At 52.1% G+C, this 16727-nt stretch overlaps 1 protein-coding gene across 12 annotated transcripts in view; it reads right to left on the reverse strand.

The window, feature by feature from the left end:
* The window catches only part of DENND2B (DENN domain containing 2B), a 178809-nt gene that overhangs the window by 7945 nt on the left and 154137 nt on the right, over window positions 1–16727 (reverse strand). For 11 of the 12 annotated variants that reach the window (XM_045484420.1, XM_045484419.1, XM_045484415.1 and 8 more), the window contains 10 exons: window positions 14007–14158; window positions 12280–12495; window positions 11224–11320; window positions 10582–10626; window positions 9400–9584; window positions 8219–8328; window positions 7934–8003; window positions 5090–5167; window positions 4387–4527; window positions 577–725 (listed from right to left, as the gene is read on the reverse strand). In XM_045484420.1, coding sequence (XP_045340376.1) covers window positions 577–725; window positions 4387–4527; window positions 5090–5167; window positions 7934–8003; window positions 8219–8328; window positions 9400–9584; window positions 10582–10626; window positions 11224–11320; window positions 12280–12495; window positions 14007–14158 — 1243 coding nt within the window. The remainder of the gene's footprint in view (window positions 1–576; window positions 726–4386; window positions 4528–5089; window positions 5168–7933; window positions 8004–8218; window positions 8329–9399; window positions 9585–10581; window positions 10627–11223; window positions 11321–12279; window positions 12496–14006; window positions 14159–16727) is intronic. The other variant, XM_045484422.1, reaches the window with a different exon arrangement.

A 16727-nucleotide genomic window follows, 5' to 3' on the forward strand; every position in this document is an offset into this window, starting at 1 on the left:
CTCACAGGCACCTCCTGTCTCTGGACATTTTTTCCCTTTCCTAGTTTGACTAGACAACCTTCCTGCAACCAGTCTCCTCCCCAGCACCCTCAGTGCCTCACCTTGTCCTTGTCCACAAATCCCCAAGTGCCTGGCCCTGAGTCATGCCAATCAATTGTCCTCTGCAGGTGATGCCCTAACTGGTTCCTCCCTGGGGGGCTCAGCATTACTCCTCCTACCTCTAGTCAGTGCCCTTGGCCCTTCCTCACAGTGGTTCTGCCTAGAATTCATACCTCTCCTCAAACTCAGCATCCCACAGAGATGGCCTTGTCTGCCCTTTCAGAGGAAGTGCAGCCATCAGCCAGAAATCTCCTTACTCTACCTTTCTCCATAAAATGTATCTGTATCTGCACACTTGGCTGGGGCAAAAGAACAAATGTCCCACCTCTTCCCTCAGGCCAAGTCCTCCCTTGGGTTCTCAATCCTACCACACCAATACCACAGTAGCTGGCATATACCAGGGCTCATAAATACATGTCAGATTAATTAGTGGATGTGCCTTCCCCCTCTTCTTCCCCTTACCCTGCTGGGCCCTACCTGAGCTTATCTGCCACAAAAATGACCCGACGCTCCAGCAGCAGCGAGGCAAAGATTCGGATGAGTTGGCGCACACTGAGACAGGTAAAGAGGCACTCAAAGTCCACATGCTCCAGCCGGGAGTCCATGGGCCGCCGCAGCTCTAACACCTGCAGGAGAGCAAGGGGGAAAGTGGGTCTAGGCAGGCCAGGTGGGTGTCACGCCGGGTCCTATACAAAGTGACAGGCTGGAGGTTTCTCTCCCCACCTTCCCTTTTCCAGGTCTCTAATCTACCCCACCATGCAGTAAGACCCAGTCTCTGTCTCCTCTCAGACCACAGTACTTAGACACCTATCCTCTGAGCACTGGGGCAAACTGGATGATGAAGGAGGCTCCAGAAGGAAGGAGTTGATGGGCCATCCATCAGGCTCTCAGGAAAAGGAGGAGAGGTGACTATTCTTACAGATAAGGAGAATGAGGGGACCACACAGCTTTATCTGTGGGGTACCCTCGCCCCCTTGTCCATCTCCCCAAACAAAGGTCTTGGCATCCACGCTGACCAGACCCCACAACCAATCGCTGCTCCCCAGGCCCTAGGAAGGGCAGCATCTCTGTATCCCTGACTGCCACCTCTTGAAAGCCAATGCTAGTGTCCTTGTTGTCATGTCCTCTCCCTTTCCTGTTAGAGTTTCCTTCCAGAGGTCATGTTTGTCCTACCATTCTGGCCTCTATCTCTGCCAGCCTGTCTAATCTCTGTGCCAGTGACAAGGAAAACACAAGGAAAGGGCTGGCTATTCCACAACAGTGCCAGGAAGCAGGACTTTCTGTATCTGGGCCAGACCTAGCTGTCCTCCCTCCAGGGTGCTGCAAGGCCACTCCCAAGGTCACTGCTGTGGCACAGAAAGCCACTTCCCTGAGGGCAATCCAAAGGGTGAAGGATAGCAATTGACCCTAGCTGTGAGAGCAGGAGAAACTGCTGATGCCCAGGCCATGCCAAAGCAGCTGTCACAGGGGCCTGCAGAGTCTCCTCAGTCTCTCAGCGCATGCGGGCAGCAAGGAGGTGCAGGCCTCCTGATAAGCAGGGTGAAAAATGAATTCCCTCTTAGAGCCCCTTTAGAGCCCCATATCATCTCATGTATTTCTCAGGGTCTAAGCAAGGGAAGTTCAAAGTCCTAGCTCAGTACTCATCTCTCCAGGTCCCAGAGACCTGGCACAAGCTGCCCTAGCGATGGGTGCATGCTATCTTTCCCACCGGATGGTGAACTCCCAGAAGGCCCAGTGGTGAGCACGATGCCGTGCACACACAAGGAATCCCATACCACAGTTTCCCCAGAGGCCCCCGCACCCCACTTGTGCTTGCCCCACCCCAGAAGTCACAGCGACGCTCTCCCACACCGCTCCACCCCCAGGAGTCTGCATGCAGTCCAGCAGGCTCTGCTCTGCAGTGCAGCTTCACACTCCCACTACCCCCTGGGGTCCCTCCTCCAGGGTGTGAGAATGCACAAAAGCAGCTCATGGGGCCTGGGCCTCCTCTCACTCACCCCTGCCCTCGAGGGTCACAGTCCAGCGGGTCTAAACAACCACAGCTGTGAGATTGGTGTCAGAACGGAGGAAGCTATGCTTCACATCTGTACGGGGGTCCAGAGGGCCCAGAGGAAGGGCGAGACCCCAGCTGAGACAGGAAGGGGTCAGGGCAGTGGCTCAGAGCACAAGATACTTCACTTGGGCTGTCTAATGAGAGAAGGGAAGAGTGTTCAAGGCAAAAGGAAGCAGGGTTCAGCGACAGTAAGCAATTCAAGTCAGAGTGCTGAGAAATGAGGCTGGTGAGGGTGGGGCCATCCCGAAGGGCTCCCAGGCAGGCTGCTGGGATCTCCCATCAGGGCAAGGCTGGCCATCTTGCGCCAGACCCCTCAAGAAGCCTAAAGTCCCTCCAAACGAGGGTGGTTGAAAAGAGGCCAAGAGAAAGCCCTGAAATGGCATTTGCGCCACCGGCAGTACCCTGTGTTTCTACAGTCAGACCCTCTCCCACTCTGCAGCAACTAAGCCATTTCTTCTTCCCTCTGCTAGAACCCAGCACCCACCTCTCACTCTCAAATGGCCTTCTTTTCCATTTTGAGAAAACCGAAGCCGCCAGAGGAGAATCCAAAATCTACGAGCCATGGCCCTTCCTGCCAACCCACAAGGAAGTGACTATTTCTCCTAATGAAAGTCAGTCCCTCCCCAGATCCCACAGCCCTGCCACCTCCTGGGCGACAGAGGGTCCTCTCCCTCCCTGCTTCTTTCACCTCTGCCTCAGCTGGGCCATTCCCACCAGCCTCAAGACAACCATCTGGAGCCCCCTTTCAACCACTGACTGTCCCCTTCCCTAGTTCTCTTCATCACCAAGCGTCTTGAAGAGATGTCCACGCAGTCTATTCCCACTTTCTCACTCCAATTCACTTCTCTACTCACTCCACTCAGGCGTCTGGGTCCCTGGCCCCGGCTCCACTGAAATCCACTCTTGTCATTGCCATTCCTCATGGCATCTTGCCATTCCTCACCCTGACCTCACCTGATCACCCCTTCCTTCTGGAGATGCCCCCTTCTTGGCTTCCAAGCCACGGCCTGCTATTCTTCCTGTCTTCTCACTCCTGAGGGTGGCTACTCTTCCGCTGCAGGACCCCTAAATGTTGGAGTTCCCCAGGTCTGAGGAGGATCTTCTCTCGGGTGCCTCACAGGTATCTTAAACAACACGTACAAGATCCACTTCCTCCTCTTCCTCTTCAGAGCCTGCTCCCCCTACAGGCAGCACTCCATCATCTACCCTGTCACTCAAGCGAGAAAGCTGGGAGTTAGCCTTAAAATCTCCCTAACATTTATTTCCACTCAAACTGGTCCTAATTCTAAAACACATCTCAACTCCACCTACTTCTCCTCATTTTTCTACCACTCCTTAATCCTAGCTACTATCATCTCTTGCCTGTAATACCATACAGGAGCTTAGCTGGTCTCCCTGTTTTCACTCCCATCCATTATCTCCATAGCAGCCAGAGTGAGCTTTTAAAAGAACATCTCAGATCTTATAACCCTGCTTTAGATGACATCCAAAATCCTCACCTTGGCCTAGCAGGCACACTGTGACGTGGCCCTTGCTTCCTATCACACCCTGCTCACCACCCTTTAGACCATCTCGACCTGTTTTCAGTTCCTTGTCACTTTCCCAACATAAGCCTTTGCCCGCGCCGTTCCCTCTCTACCTGGAATAACGTCCCATCCACACCCTTCTCTTTCAGTCTCCCTCCTCCACTTCATTTAGCTTACTCTACTCACCTTAGTCACTTCTTCAGAGGAGGCCTTCCCTAGCCCCCCAAACCTAAAGCAGATCCCCTGTTACACACTCTCACTCCTGTGCTTGCACTTGGCACTTAACACTTTAGAAACTATTTAAACGCGTGTGTATGTATTTACTATTGGTCTCTCCCACTAGATTACGAACCCCACAAGCTCAGAGCTGTGTCCCACGTCAACTTCATGACTGCTCCCAGGTGTGGCGCGATCCCTGACTGTGAGAGAACATTACCAGGAAATCCCTGATGAATGAATTAAAGGAGGGCAGGTGGAATGCAGTGGAGTCCAAGCAGGTCAGGGAAGGCCCCCTTGCAGCTGCAGGGAGTTGGGCCCCAATTACAGTTCTGTCATTCACTTCTCCAGTCCCTACTGATTAGGTGCACACACATGGAGAGCAAGGAAGGGGCCATGCTCTGCCCCTCCTGGGGACTGCAGCATTGGCTCAGCAGGCCTTGCTCCAGCCCCCATCCATTGTGTGAGAGAAGAGGCAGCAGAAATCCCTACCTCATTGCCAGCACCTGGAAGAAATGTCTTCACTTTGATGGTCTTCCCCGGGGCAGGGAAGGGCGACTCCATGAGACTTCTCATGAAGGGATAGACCAAGGCGGCAGAGATCCCACGCCGGCGCTCCACCTCATCGAGGACCTGTGCCCACCACCAGCAGTCCAAAAAGGAAGGGTATCAGGGCACTGCCCTTTCCCTACCTCCTGGGCAGAGAAGAGGGTGCCCTGGCATCTGACCAGCTGGGGCCAAAAGCTGGGGGACAGGAGGACTGTCTCACCAGCAGATTTACACTCTACCCTTCCTGCTTCCCTTGCACTCAGTGACTGCTCTGCTCATTAACTCATCCTTGCCTCACACCCAGGAGCTGGGCAAAGGAAACACCACTTGGGAGTTGGTTCCCTGGGCACTTTGCTTCCCCAAGGACTCTGGCTCTTCCCATGGCCTAGGGACAGCTATGACACTGGCAGACCAGGCTGGTACAAGGAGCTGGGGAGATGCCAGCTGGACAGCTGGGAAGTCAGGCTTGAGAACAGGAAGGAGTCAGAGAGCCTGCTCTATTGCTCTTGCATTCTCTTTCTCTCGAGCTCACTCACTCACTCACTCACACACACAGGTGGTTTTCTCATCTAAGCTGGCTGCTGATACTCCTAAGGGAGCTGTCCGCTGGGGGAAAGGGGAGGGAAGTAAGCCGGAGCCCTCTTACCTTGGAAAACAAGCCGAAGCAGCCAAGGCGGCTGATGACACAGTATACTTCTGGCAGCCGAGGCCCTTTCCCACTTGGCTGGGTCGGGACGAGGCAGAGGAGAGAGAGACAGATACAGAGAATGCATGATGACCACATCTGGCTGCTTTTCCTTGGGAACTGAAGACTAAGGACTGCTCTCCTACTGGAAGACTCCAAGATCCCACTAAACCTCTACTCAACCAGGCCCCAGGTCTGGAAAGGCTGACACTCTTGGGGGGCAGGCTTCAGCCTTTGCTGGGTCTTCCAGCCCAAGGTGCCAGACTCCTGCTAAGCTCCTTCCAGGAGGACACGGACAGAGACTGGCAAAGGATTAAGCAGTATGGCAGAAGCTTTAGGGTGACTCATAGATTTACATCTCTAAGGCTGGGAATCCAGAGGATGCAATGATAACGAGAGGGACTTGTGTACATTCTTAGGAGCAAGCCGTGTAGTCCTCTGCGGCTCACAGGGGACATTCTAAAACATTCCTATTCTAGATTCCCCTTTCCTTCCTTCCTTGATCCATCCCATTCTAGTAAGGCAAACTGAAAATAGATAAGGGCAGTAAAGTACTATTTACTGAATATTTACCATATGTGAATCCTGGGCTTGTGACTCAGGCACTATACCTTGTGACTCAGGCACTATCATCTGCATTTTATAGATGAGTAAACTGAGTTACAAAAATATTAAGCCATTGCCCAAGGGCATGCATCTAAAAGTCATGGAGCCAGGAGTCTCTTTTGGCCTCTGATTTGCTGTCTTATCTCTAAAGCATGCTGCCTTCTGACAGGACAGAAGGGAAAGGGACACAAAGACACAATAGAGGTATGCTACCAGCGGTGAACGAAGGAAAAAGGAGACTGAAAAGGTGACTGGCTGGAGGAGATGTGCATTAAGAGCTCCCCGGGCCTGAAGACCCCAAATGCAGGCTGGGATGAGTCCACAGGAGTCTACTTCTCCAGCCAGGGGCTGGCAGGACTCTGTGGCTGCCTCTGGCTCAGAGGCCTGAGTGCCTGGCAAGGCCAAGTAGGGAGGGAGCAGAGCAGCAGGTGCTGGCCCCTCATGCAGGCTGCTAAGCAAATGCAGATGGGTCTATTTCAGTTTCCAAACCTGCTGGCCACACGTCACAGATCTAAAGAGAAGGCAGAATCTGTTTTTGTCCATATTAGGCCTGAAACTCACTCCTCTCTCTTTCCCTCTCCCCCGCCTCCCCTAAAGCCCCAAGTGATTAAATCAAGTATGTGGGATTTGGGTTAGAATCATTGTGTCCAATCTACAGGAATGCCGAGCTAGTGCCAGCCCCCTTGGCAGGGACCCAGCCCAGGCCCTCTCTGAGCACGCCAGGACAAACACGCTCTTCCCTGGGGGCAGCAGGCCCGCTGCAAAGGAGAGGCTCTGCTCCATCACTATTCCTGCAAAGGCAGCCTTTGGAACATTCCTCTCCAGGCCCAGGTGAACCTGGGGCATGCTGGACTCTGCCTGGCTCCCCACCTGGCATCCATACTGCTCCACATTCCCTTAGCCCTACTCACTGGGCATTCAATATTCAAATATCCCTTCCCCCCGGACTACCCTTTGGGGTGATCCAAGAATATCAGACTTGGTATTCAAGAACTTAGGGTCAATCCTGACTCTGTCTCTCACTGGCTGTGTGACCCTGGGCAAGTCATTCCATTTCTTAATCTATAGAACTGCCATAATAATACCTCATGGACTATGAAAAGGATCAAAAAAGATGACATACTTAAAGCATCTAGCCTGGAACATAATAGGTCCTAAATAATAATTCATTCCCTTTGTCTTCCCTTCTATGTCGAAAGTTCTACCTCCTCTACTAGACTATCTAAAATTCCTTGAGGATTGGGTTGGATTCATGTCTAACTCATCTTTTTGTGCCTTTAACATGCTGCCTGACCCTCAACAGGAGTATGGTACATGTTTCGGAATGAATGAATGAATGAATGACCCAGAATCCATCGTTTGGGGTCCCTCCTATACATTACCTTTGCCTAGGACTGGCATCTAGTGAGTCCTGCCCCTGGACTGGCATCTAGTGAGTCCTTGTCCCACTAAGGCATGGGGACCCTTAAACACTGCTGACACCCCAAACCAACAACATCCCTAGTGAACTTCAGGGAGGAGTGTAACAGGACTCTCTTTACCTTACCTCAGTCTATTTCTCAGAACTACGGGAAGGGGTTTGGGGAAGGGCTTCTCTCTATATAACATGGCTTATATTTTCAAAACCTTCCCTTTCTCCTGTGTTCAAGGCATCTCTCCCAGAATCCCAGGGAAGGTACTGCTCTGTCCCTCCTCAGCCTCCAACACTATCAGACCACAGACAGGATTCTTCCTCACATCAGGCTGGCCAGTATGGGCATGAGGAAGGTTGTCCTCCACCCCTGTCTGATGCACACACATACTGCTGAAGAGATATGATCCTTCAGTCTAGCATCAGCAATCAGAGCCCAGAAGCCCGAGGGAAATGAATGAGAAGAAAAAGTGTAGGAAAGTTAAAAACATATGACAGCCCAGTAGAAGGTGATTCACTCTCTCCTCTTATTGCAGATTATCTTAGATCCTGGGGCCTGATCAAAGGGGTCATTCTGAGTCCTGCCATCCCAGGAGTGCCTCCTCCTTGTGAGTGTGTGAGACCGTGTGTGTGTGTGTGTGTGCACGTGTGCTCTGCGGTGGCATCATGGAGCATACGAGGAAGCAGAATGTAGGCTCTCATACAAGCTAGAGTTGAAGAAGATGCATGCACACACACTTATACACACATGTGGCCCAGCCCCACAAGGACTGAATGGCCCTACTCACCAGTAAGCGCCTGCAGTAGCCAAAGCGTCTGCTGCCATCTTCCCCAGTCAGCATGAAAGAGAAAGTCTCACTGGAATAGGGAGGGGTCTGGCATCAGGGAAGCATCAGAGGACCCAGGAAATAGCACCCAAGAAGAGGGAATGCCCTCCCAAGGAGGGGTGAAGGGCTAGGTTGCTGTAAGAGAGCAGGCTGGGACTTGGGTGTGCCCCATGCAGTTGCCCCTGCTATGGAGGTAAAGGAGATTCTGCTCCTTCCTGCCTCCAGCCAGACCAGGCCAGGCCTCACCTGCTATACTCTGACACAGGAAGCCAGTCCTTGGCATCAGGGAAACAAAACTGGGGAATGGCCTTGAGCCTCTCCTCTGCCTCCCGCATCTGCTTGGTGGGTCGGTCCAGCTATGGGGAGAGAAATATAGGGAGAGATAGACCAGAGAAGACGTGGATCCTGGAGGTGGTGGGGGGGTGGCTGAGAAGCGTCTCCTCCCCTGAGAGCTCTAGATGGCATCCTACCAACTGGCATGCTTCTGCTTCTCAGCAATCCTGTTCCCATTCCCGATTCTTACAGCGAGGTCTGGGTGTGGGCTGAGTCATCATTTATTCATTCAATATGTGCCAAATGAGCGCTTTTCTGTGGCACCTGGCCCTGTGTCATGCTCTGGGGCTACCGATGGAAAACAACATGGGCAAGGTCCCTGTCCCTGCACATTCTAGTCAGGAGGGTGAGATACTCAACAACAAAATTTCAGACGGTGCTGCAAAGGAAATAAATAGGGAGATATGACAGACAGAACCAGGCAGGGGAAGGGATGTCTTAGGTATTTGGAAAGATCTCCTGGAAGAGGTACTATATGGGCAGAGAATGAGGAATGAAAAAGAGCTGGCAGCCATGTGCAGAGCTGAAGAAAGAACATTCCAGGCAGAGGCAGAGAGAAAGGAGGCCAGGTTGGCTGGCTGGTGATGGGCAGAGAAGGTGTGGTAAGAGGGAAGGTAGGTAGGGGATGGGGAGGGACAACTCATTGGTACAGGGTTTCTTTTTGAGGTGATAAAAATGTTCTAATTGTACAACTCTGAATATACTAAAAGTCATTGAACTGTATACTTTAACTGGCTGAATTATACAGTATGTGAATTAGGTCTCAATAAAATGGTTTAAAAAAAAAGAAATAAAATAGTAGAAGTACCTGGGGGCCCTTCCTCAGGCCCTTTGCCAACCTTATAAAAGTTCTGGATTTCATTCTAAGCATACTGGGAGGTGTTCTCTCCACCCTCATGCTCTGAACAAGCACTGACCCAAACCCACACCCCCTGAAGCCCTCTGTTCCCTGCTGGCTAGCAGGATCTATGCTCAGGGCTGTTGCAGTGAGGGGAGTGACTGCAGCAGGACCAGGATCTCTCTTGCTGCACAGATGGGCCAGGAAGACAGAAGGTGCTAGAGGAGGGGATGGGAGGAGGGAGAGATGGCCTCACCTTGGGAAACTGGTAGGAGACTTCAGGGAGGTAGGTGTTTCGAGATGGCTTCTTCTTGAGGGACACCACCACAAAGTACTCAAAAAGCTCCCGCTCTTGCCACTCAAGCAGTTCCAGCTCCAGGGTCCGATAGCTGGGCGCACGCTTCAGCATCGACTGGATGTGGACTAGGCGCTGTGTGTGGGCTGGGGGCAGGTCACAGGTCAGGGGACAGGCAGGCTGGACCCTCACAGATTCCACATCAGCCTCCCTCTCAGGCTCTGCCTCTGTGGACCACCTCTAAGTGCGGGAGCCTGGTCTGATGCCCTGTCTAGGCAGGTTTTGGGGGAGAAGTGGCAGGAACAATGTATCTACGCCTGTGCAAAGGCCCTACCCTGCCTCAGGGAGCTACTACTGGAGCCTCTGGAGGCTGGGCTGGGGCTGGCAAGACTGCTTGAGCCCAGCAAACCCAGGCGTGTATCACTGCACCTACCTACCTCTGCCTAGTGTCAACATGAGAAAACGTGGACCTCCATGGAGGCTTCATCCTGGACCCCTCTCAAGAGTCCTTGGACCCGGACCCTTTGTCCCAGTTTCCTGACCCAAAGTCCACTTGCCCACATGCCTGGGGGAACCAGTAGAGAAGGGAAGGAAGGAGCTAGGTTCCACATACTATAACCATCCAGGAAAGTCTAGGCAGGTTTCCCAGTAGAGAAAGAACAGACATTTGTCCAAGGCTGCCAGAACAGGAAGTTCCCAAAACCTTTTCAGGGAGGTGGCAGGCCTCCTCTCTATGGATATGGGGGGTGAGTGGCTTTGGGGCCTCCAGAGGACCAGTTTTCCTCAGACCGTGGCACGTTTCTTAAGCCAGAAGAGGTACTTGCAATCTTCTAAACCCACCTCTAAACCTCCAGATTTGCAGCATTTACCAGGCAAATCTAGCACCTAACTCTCGGGGACGACACCTTGTGGAAGTCCAGGTGAAGGGGGCTGTCTGAGTTCAACTTGGCAGGGCTGCCTTGCACGCAGTAGGAGAGGCTCCCCTATAGTTCCTTGCTCTGTTGGCTGCTATCCTGCCTGCCTGTTGCCTCTCCAAAGCAGGCCAAATGGGGACGTTGGAACTATATGTGTAGAGGGAGGGGGGCGAGTCCCTACAGAGAGGGCTGGGAAGGGGTTCCGTGTTCTTGGGGAGCCACACCTCACCTTTGAACCTGTCGTCAGAGTCGCTCTCGCTCTCACTATTCTCATCTGGAAAAGTAACAGCAGGAGTGCACGCTTGCTGAGCCACCGCCCCACAGCCAATGTTCTCCATGCCCCCCTCCTAGCTATCCTCACAAGGGATGGATCATACCTAGTCTGGGCTTCTATGGGCCCAGGGTCCCCTGAGTTCAAACTGAAGGTGCTAACTGCTATACAAACCCCTCTCCACCCAGTCCTGATCTGGGGAAAGCTGCTGAAGGCCTGAGCTGGAGGCTGAACCAGAAGAGAGGCCTATAGGTCTGGAACACAGGGCTTGCCTCCAGGACGCGAAGATTTGAAATGGGAAACAGACCACAGAGCTCTATAAGCCCGGCCTTTCCTTTTGCCAGAAGCAGATTCCCACACCCACCTCCCTAATCAGGGCCGTGCAGCCCAAAGCCTGAACTAACCCATCCCATGGCTTCCTTCCCTCTTTGGCCCTCCCCTTCTATGTGCTACTTCTTGGCAGGACTCTACCCTCCTAGAAGGCAGCAGAATCCTGTGATCAGCCCAAAGAAGGGTAAATTGAGGCAAGTCCGTGCCTCTCCCCATTCCTAACGTCCAAGGGCCCCAGATACCTGAACCAGCTCAGATATCAAGGCCTACCTCTCAGTGATGCTGTCTCAATGCTGGACATAGACAGCTTTTTTAACCTCTTCTTTCCCCTCTTGGCGTTGTAGATGGAGTTAATTCTTTGGACAAGCTGGGTGAGAAAAGCAGGGAGGGTGAGGTAACCCTGGTGAGGTAACCAGTTGCCTCTACTTCCAAGAAGGCTGATTAGTAGCCCATTCATTCCCTCAGGTGCAAGCTTTCTGCCCTCCTGACACTGGGCCCGGTACTGGTCTCCCTGCTGCACTGACCCTGAGTGCAGACTGTCTGGTTGCTCTTTACCTCATCCCCTAACTGGTCTCCTGCCCCAATGTGCAACTATGTTAAACTTAGCTCCCTAGAGGAAGGAACTGTGATCAAACTAGACAGGATGGGAGCTTCTGGGTCCCCAGAGTCACTGAACCAAAGGAGACAAAGAGCTCCTCAGACATAATAACAGGAACAAAGATTCGAGCCTTTCCCTCTAGGCTATAACCTGGGGCCCCGACAGGAAGGAGCTAAATTCCCAATATACCCAAGCATTGTTTGCAAGCTAAAAATACCATTTGGCTAAATCCTGCAGCTTTGGGCTGGGGATTTGGGTCTGACTGCCTGTGTGTGCAAATCATTGCTGAAAACTCTCAATTCTGAGAGTCAGAGAAAGGAAGACTCATGTTTGAGTCCTAGGTCCTTCAAAGCCTGGAAGTGTTTAATGTGTGCAGAGATCTCCAAATGCACACCCCAACTCACTAATGGGGAGTCTCCTAAAGGACTGGTTTCCATTCATTCAATGGCATAGAGTGCTCCCTGGGGGAGAGGCTAGCCTGTCCTTGCCCTAATATCTGTGCACTCATTCATTACTCATTAATGCATCTTTGGTAATAAGATAGAGAATTAACCAGATGAAGGAGAAAGGGCCAGCGTGAGGACCCAGAATTTATTCAAGGAGAATTGAGGAAGTAGCCCCAGATTAGGGAAGGAAGGAAGGAAGGAAGGAAGGGAGGGAGGGAGGGAAGAGCTGCCCACCTGCCCACCCACCTGCCCAGCCCCGGTTGGCTCCTCTGGGGAGGCTACCTTGGGAATGCGGCGAGCCCTTCGGCTGGACAGCAGCTCACTTGTGGTGCTGAGGCTGTCCTCATTAAGGCTAGAGGGTGAAGACGGCAGGCTCAGCTGAGCCAGCAGCAGCATGTCGTCATGGCTGTGCCTTTTGGGTAATCGTGGCAGCCGGTGGCTCTTTCTTTCTGACCAGTTCCCACTGCGCAGGGACTGGCTGTTGGGTTTCAGGGACAGCTGGCATGGGAGAGAAGACATGGGAGAGGGGTTCACCACATGCCTTGGCTGGCATCCCTGGCTCCCCCGAATCCCATCCTGGAATTTCCCTCTGCCTGGGTTTCCTCTTTTAAGACCTCAGCTGCTAATCAGCAGGTCAGGGCTAGATTAGATACATGCTTCTACAAAGGAAGCTGAACCACCTCTGCCAGAAAAAAAGAAAGCAGAGGCTAAGAAAACTGGGCTCTCATCTGAGTGAAAAGATAAGGCCAAGCAGGAATTCTGGGGGCTCCTTGTGAGCTTTGGGGCAAGGCTTAGACTTTGCTCATTATTCAGCCTGGCTGATGGAGCTAGTCTCCCCCCACCCCAACCTCCCACCAACCCCGAGCCCCCAATCCAGCCCTAAAAGGCTTCTTTAGCAGGAGCCATAATCCACATGACAGCCTGGTCCTGCTTACTTCTTCCAAGAAAAACAGAAGGGCTCTGGGCTCTCGCTATCTATCAAAGCCTGGCAAGGTGGGCCTCATAGCCAGTTGCCTTCACCCAGCTGCCCCTCCCTGGCCCTGATCTACTCTCTCCATCTAGACCAACACTCCTCCCAACAGGGCACCTTACTCTTTGCAGACCCAGCTCACTGCTAGAAAGGCAGCACCCCTGCCAACTCGGCCTGCCTCCTACCCACTGTCTGCATCTGGAATTCCCTCTCATCACTCTTCAGTTAAGTCCTCCTTCCTTCCGTCCCCCAAGGCCCTCTTCCCACCCAACCAGTCTGGCAACATAAGTTCAGTGGAAGCCTGTTTGAATACAGCACATTAGAAAGGTGACTCTTGTATAAAAATGACTACATCGTTCCAAAACCAGAAGAAATTTCTGTATTCTCTAGCCAATGTTACAAAATATCCAGGTCCCTCCATTTGCAAAGAAAATTCGAATTGCCTGGGTAGGTCCATTCTCCTGCTTCCTGTCCACCCCAGATAAGGCCAGAATGAGCTAGAGTCTAAGGGCCTCCTTTGACTCCATCTTTTTTCTCATTCTGCCTTCTGTCAGTCCTTAAAGATTCACTCTTATTTCCTCCAACACAAGTGGCTCAAGGTCTGGTAGACACGCGTCTAGCTCTCCAAATCTGGTTCTTGGGCCTATGCCTGGCCCCCAAATGCCAGTACTGAGATCATTTCTGCCAGAGCTGCAGAATATCAGGACTCCAACCAGGGACCCCATCTTTCTGTTACCCACAGAAGGGGAGCAGGAACAATGATAAGACAGGAGGCGGCAGAGGCTCATGCCTTGGTGTTGCAGCTCAGAGCTCAAGCAGTGAAGGGAAGAGCATGGGGCAGGGTGCCCCAAGGGCATGCCTCACTTCCCCGTGAGGATTCTGACATGACATTAGTCCCTGCATGCAGAGGCCTTTCCTGAGGTCACCTCCTTTGTCAAGCACTATGAGGGAAAGAGTGTGAGTGGAAGTGGGCCCAAACCCTGGTGGGACAGGCCTCTCCTGTGGCCCTCGCACTGGCTCAAGTCAGGGCTGCAGTTACCTGAGTGGGTGGGTTGTTGTACTTCCTGTCCTGAGGACCCCACATCCTGTGCAAAGAATCCAAGGAGTTTTCAGACAGTTGCTGGGATTTTCGTCCTGCTCTTCGGCTCTTTAAGTCCACATCCTCGTATGGATTCTCCTTGGGTAGATCTCCTGCAGAGGGGGAGAAGTTAGAGACGGGGAGAAGGGAAGGAGGAAACACATGCACTCACAAATAAACAAGCAGGATTCCTGTGAACCAAAGAGAATGGCTTCTGCCTGGCCCTTTAGCCCATGAGTCATACAGCTGCCCGTCTGCAGTGGGGAGGCTACAAACAGATCCCGGCTCCAAAACCAGAAGCGAACCCCCCCACCCCCACCCTCACTTCAGCTCAGCCTTGTCTGGCCTCTGCTTTATAAATTCAGAGATTGCACAAGACTGGCTCAGCTACCCCTGCCTGCACCCAGCCAGAGGACAAAGCCAACACCAGGCGTCGTTCCTTGGCTCCAGTTCCTCTGCCGTGAAAGCCCCAGAGATATACAGTTCAAGGTAGGAAAGGCTTTCAGAGGTCACCAGGCTGTCCCATTAGCAATGCTCCCCGAAGACCACTCTGCGGGATGGGCATGGAGGAACACTGATGAACTATAAGGAGCAAGGCGCTCCCAGGCTTCCCTCTCAATCACTCTACCATGCACCGCTCTTTCAGGGCAGGTCTACCATCCGGTCCACAGATAACCCCCACACCAGAACACTGTCAGTCAAGTAGTGAGATTTCGGTAACGATCTGCTCAACGTACTGCTCTCATTACAGTGTCACTCTAATTCCTCTACTGCTGACCTGGAAAAACAGATTGATCTTCACTCCCCTTTTGGAATAAGCCCTCCTGCTATGACATAGGGAGGTGTGAAAGGCCTGACAGCAGCCTGGGCCTAGGGGTGAGGGTGGGGAGTTTTTGCTTTTCAGGAGCAATTCTTAAAACCCTGGCAGTAGGCACTGTACTGTCACTACGAGCAAACCTCGGGAAGTTGACAGCACAGTCCCTGCCCATAAAAGCAACTCCTACCCATAGCCATACCTGCCTACAACGTCCCTACAACCATACCTGGACGTTGCTACACTCCAATAACATCATGAGCCAGGTCAGTCCTGGCTCAAGCCTGCAACGGATCTGTGGGCACTGTGAGTGAATACAGCCCCCTGCTCCTCTTTTCCTTGTCTTTCCATATCCTCCCTGCCACATCAATGCCCCTGTCTGGGACGTGGGACCTAGGCACCAGTGACCAGCATTAGACTGTGCTGGGGGTAGCATACATGAAGAGAACAGGCCTCACTCCTCTTTTCCCTGGTCAGCACCAGAATGGAGCCTAGTGACTGCTGAGCCCTGCAGATGCCTGGATGTGCCTCACACCCGGGAGGAATTCAAATACCACTTCTCAGGGAGCAGGCAGAATAAAGAGCCATATGACTAGAAACAAGGCCACTGACAGTGTAAGCTTTCCTGGGATGGAACACAAAAGAAAAACTAATCCCTATATGCTTACAGAATTCTCAGTTTCCCCCAAACTGGGGGAATCTGCAGTCACCCCCCTCAAAATCCCCCAGACTGGGGGGATCTATTTATTATTATCATGAAAAACCACAATGAATTTAGGAAATGCATTCAACAGAGGTAGGGGGAGGGAAGAGATGTGAAGGAAGGGTGCCATGGGAGCAACGCGAATCTCTTGAACTTGAGTCAACAATGGGTCAAGAAAGGATTTGGGACTGGATGAAGTGATTCCGAGCACCACGCAGAGTCCCCAGCAATTGAGCGGAGTTTTCCTGTAACACAGTCATGCTATGAATATGACTTGTCTCCATTCCAGAGTCCTGACTAAGCAGAGCTGGCCCAGCAACCCTGCCTCAAGAAGCCAAGTATCAAACCTGGCATCCAGCCTACCCTACTCTAGGCACTTAGAGAGGAGTCAGGAGAGACTCAGTACTTCTTGGTCTCCCTCCAAAATATATTCTGTATTGATGAGGTGGGTGGATCAAGGAATCAAGAATGCCAGGACACAATCTTCCTGATAGTGGGAAACAGGACCAGAGCATCACTGCTCAGATGGGGGCAGGAAGAACATTTATTCCAAGCTCATCAAATCCAAACTGCCTTGACCTGGATGACCAGCCAAAGTCCTTATCATCATCCCTCAAACCAACAGGATGACCTTGTCTCTCAAGTCCTTTAGATCAGAGTTTCTCCAAACTACTGACATTTGGGGCTGGGAAATTCTTGGTTGTGGTGGTAGCCTTTCCTGTGCATTTGTAAGATGTTCAGCAGCAACCTTGGCCTCAATCCACTACATGACAGTAGCATCACCTCTGTTGTAATAACCAGAAATGTCTCCAGACACTCTCAAATGTCCCCTGAGCAGATGGATAAATGCACGGATGGGTGAATGGATGGATGAATGTATGGAACGAAAGAGGGAGGGAGGGAGGGAGGGAGGGAAGGAAGGAAGGAAGGAAGGATGGGTGGATGGTTGTATTACTCCCCTGCCCCATTAAGAACGACTGCTTTAGACAGATGTTTCTAAACTTCGTAATAGAGTGCCATGACATGACTCCCAACACAAACCCTCTTTCCTCCATCCTTCCCTCATTCCTTTCTTCTCCCTCTCACCTTCCTTCTCTTCCTTCTTTCTTCCCCAAGAATCAGAGCCTTGAAAACTGATATAAAATCCAAAGCTCTCAGAAATAGA

Source organism: Leopardus geoffroyi, chromosome D1 (genome assembly GCF_018350155.1).
Source record: "Leopardus geoffroyi isolate Oge1 chromosome D1, O.geoffroyi_Oge1_pat1.0, whole genome shotgun sequence".
Classification (NCBI taxonomy): domain Eukaryota; kingdom Metazoa; phylum Chordata; class Mammalia; order Carnivora; family Felidae; genus Leopardus; species Leopardus geoffroyi.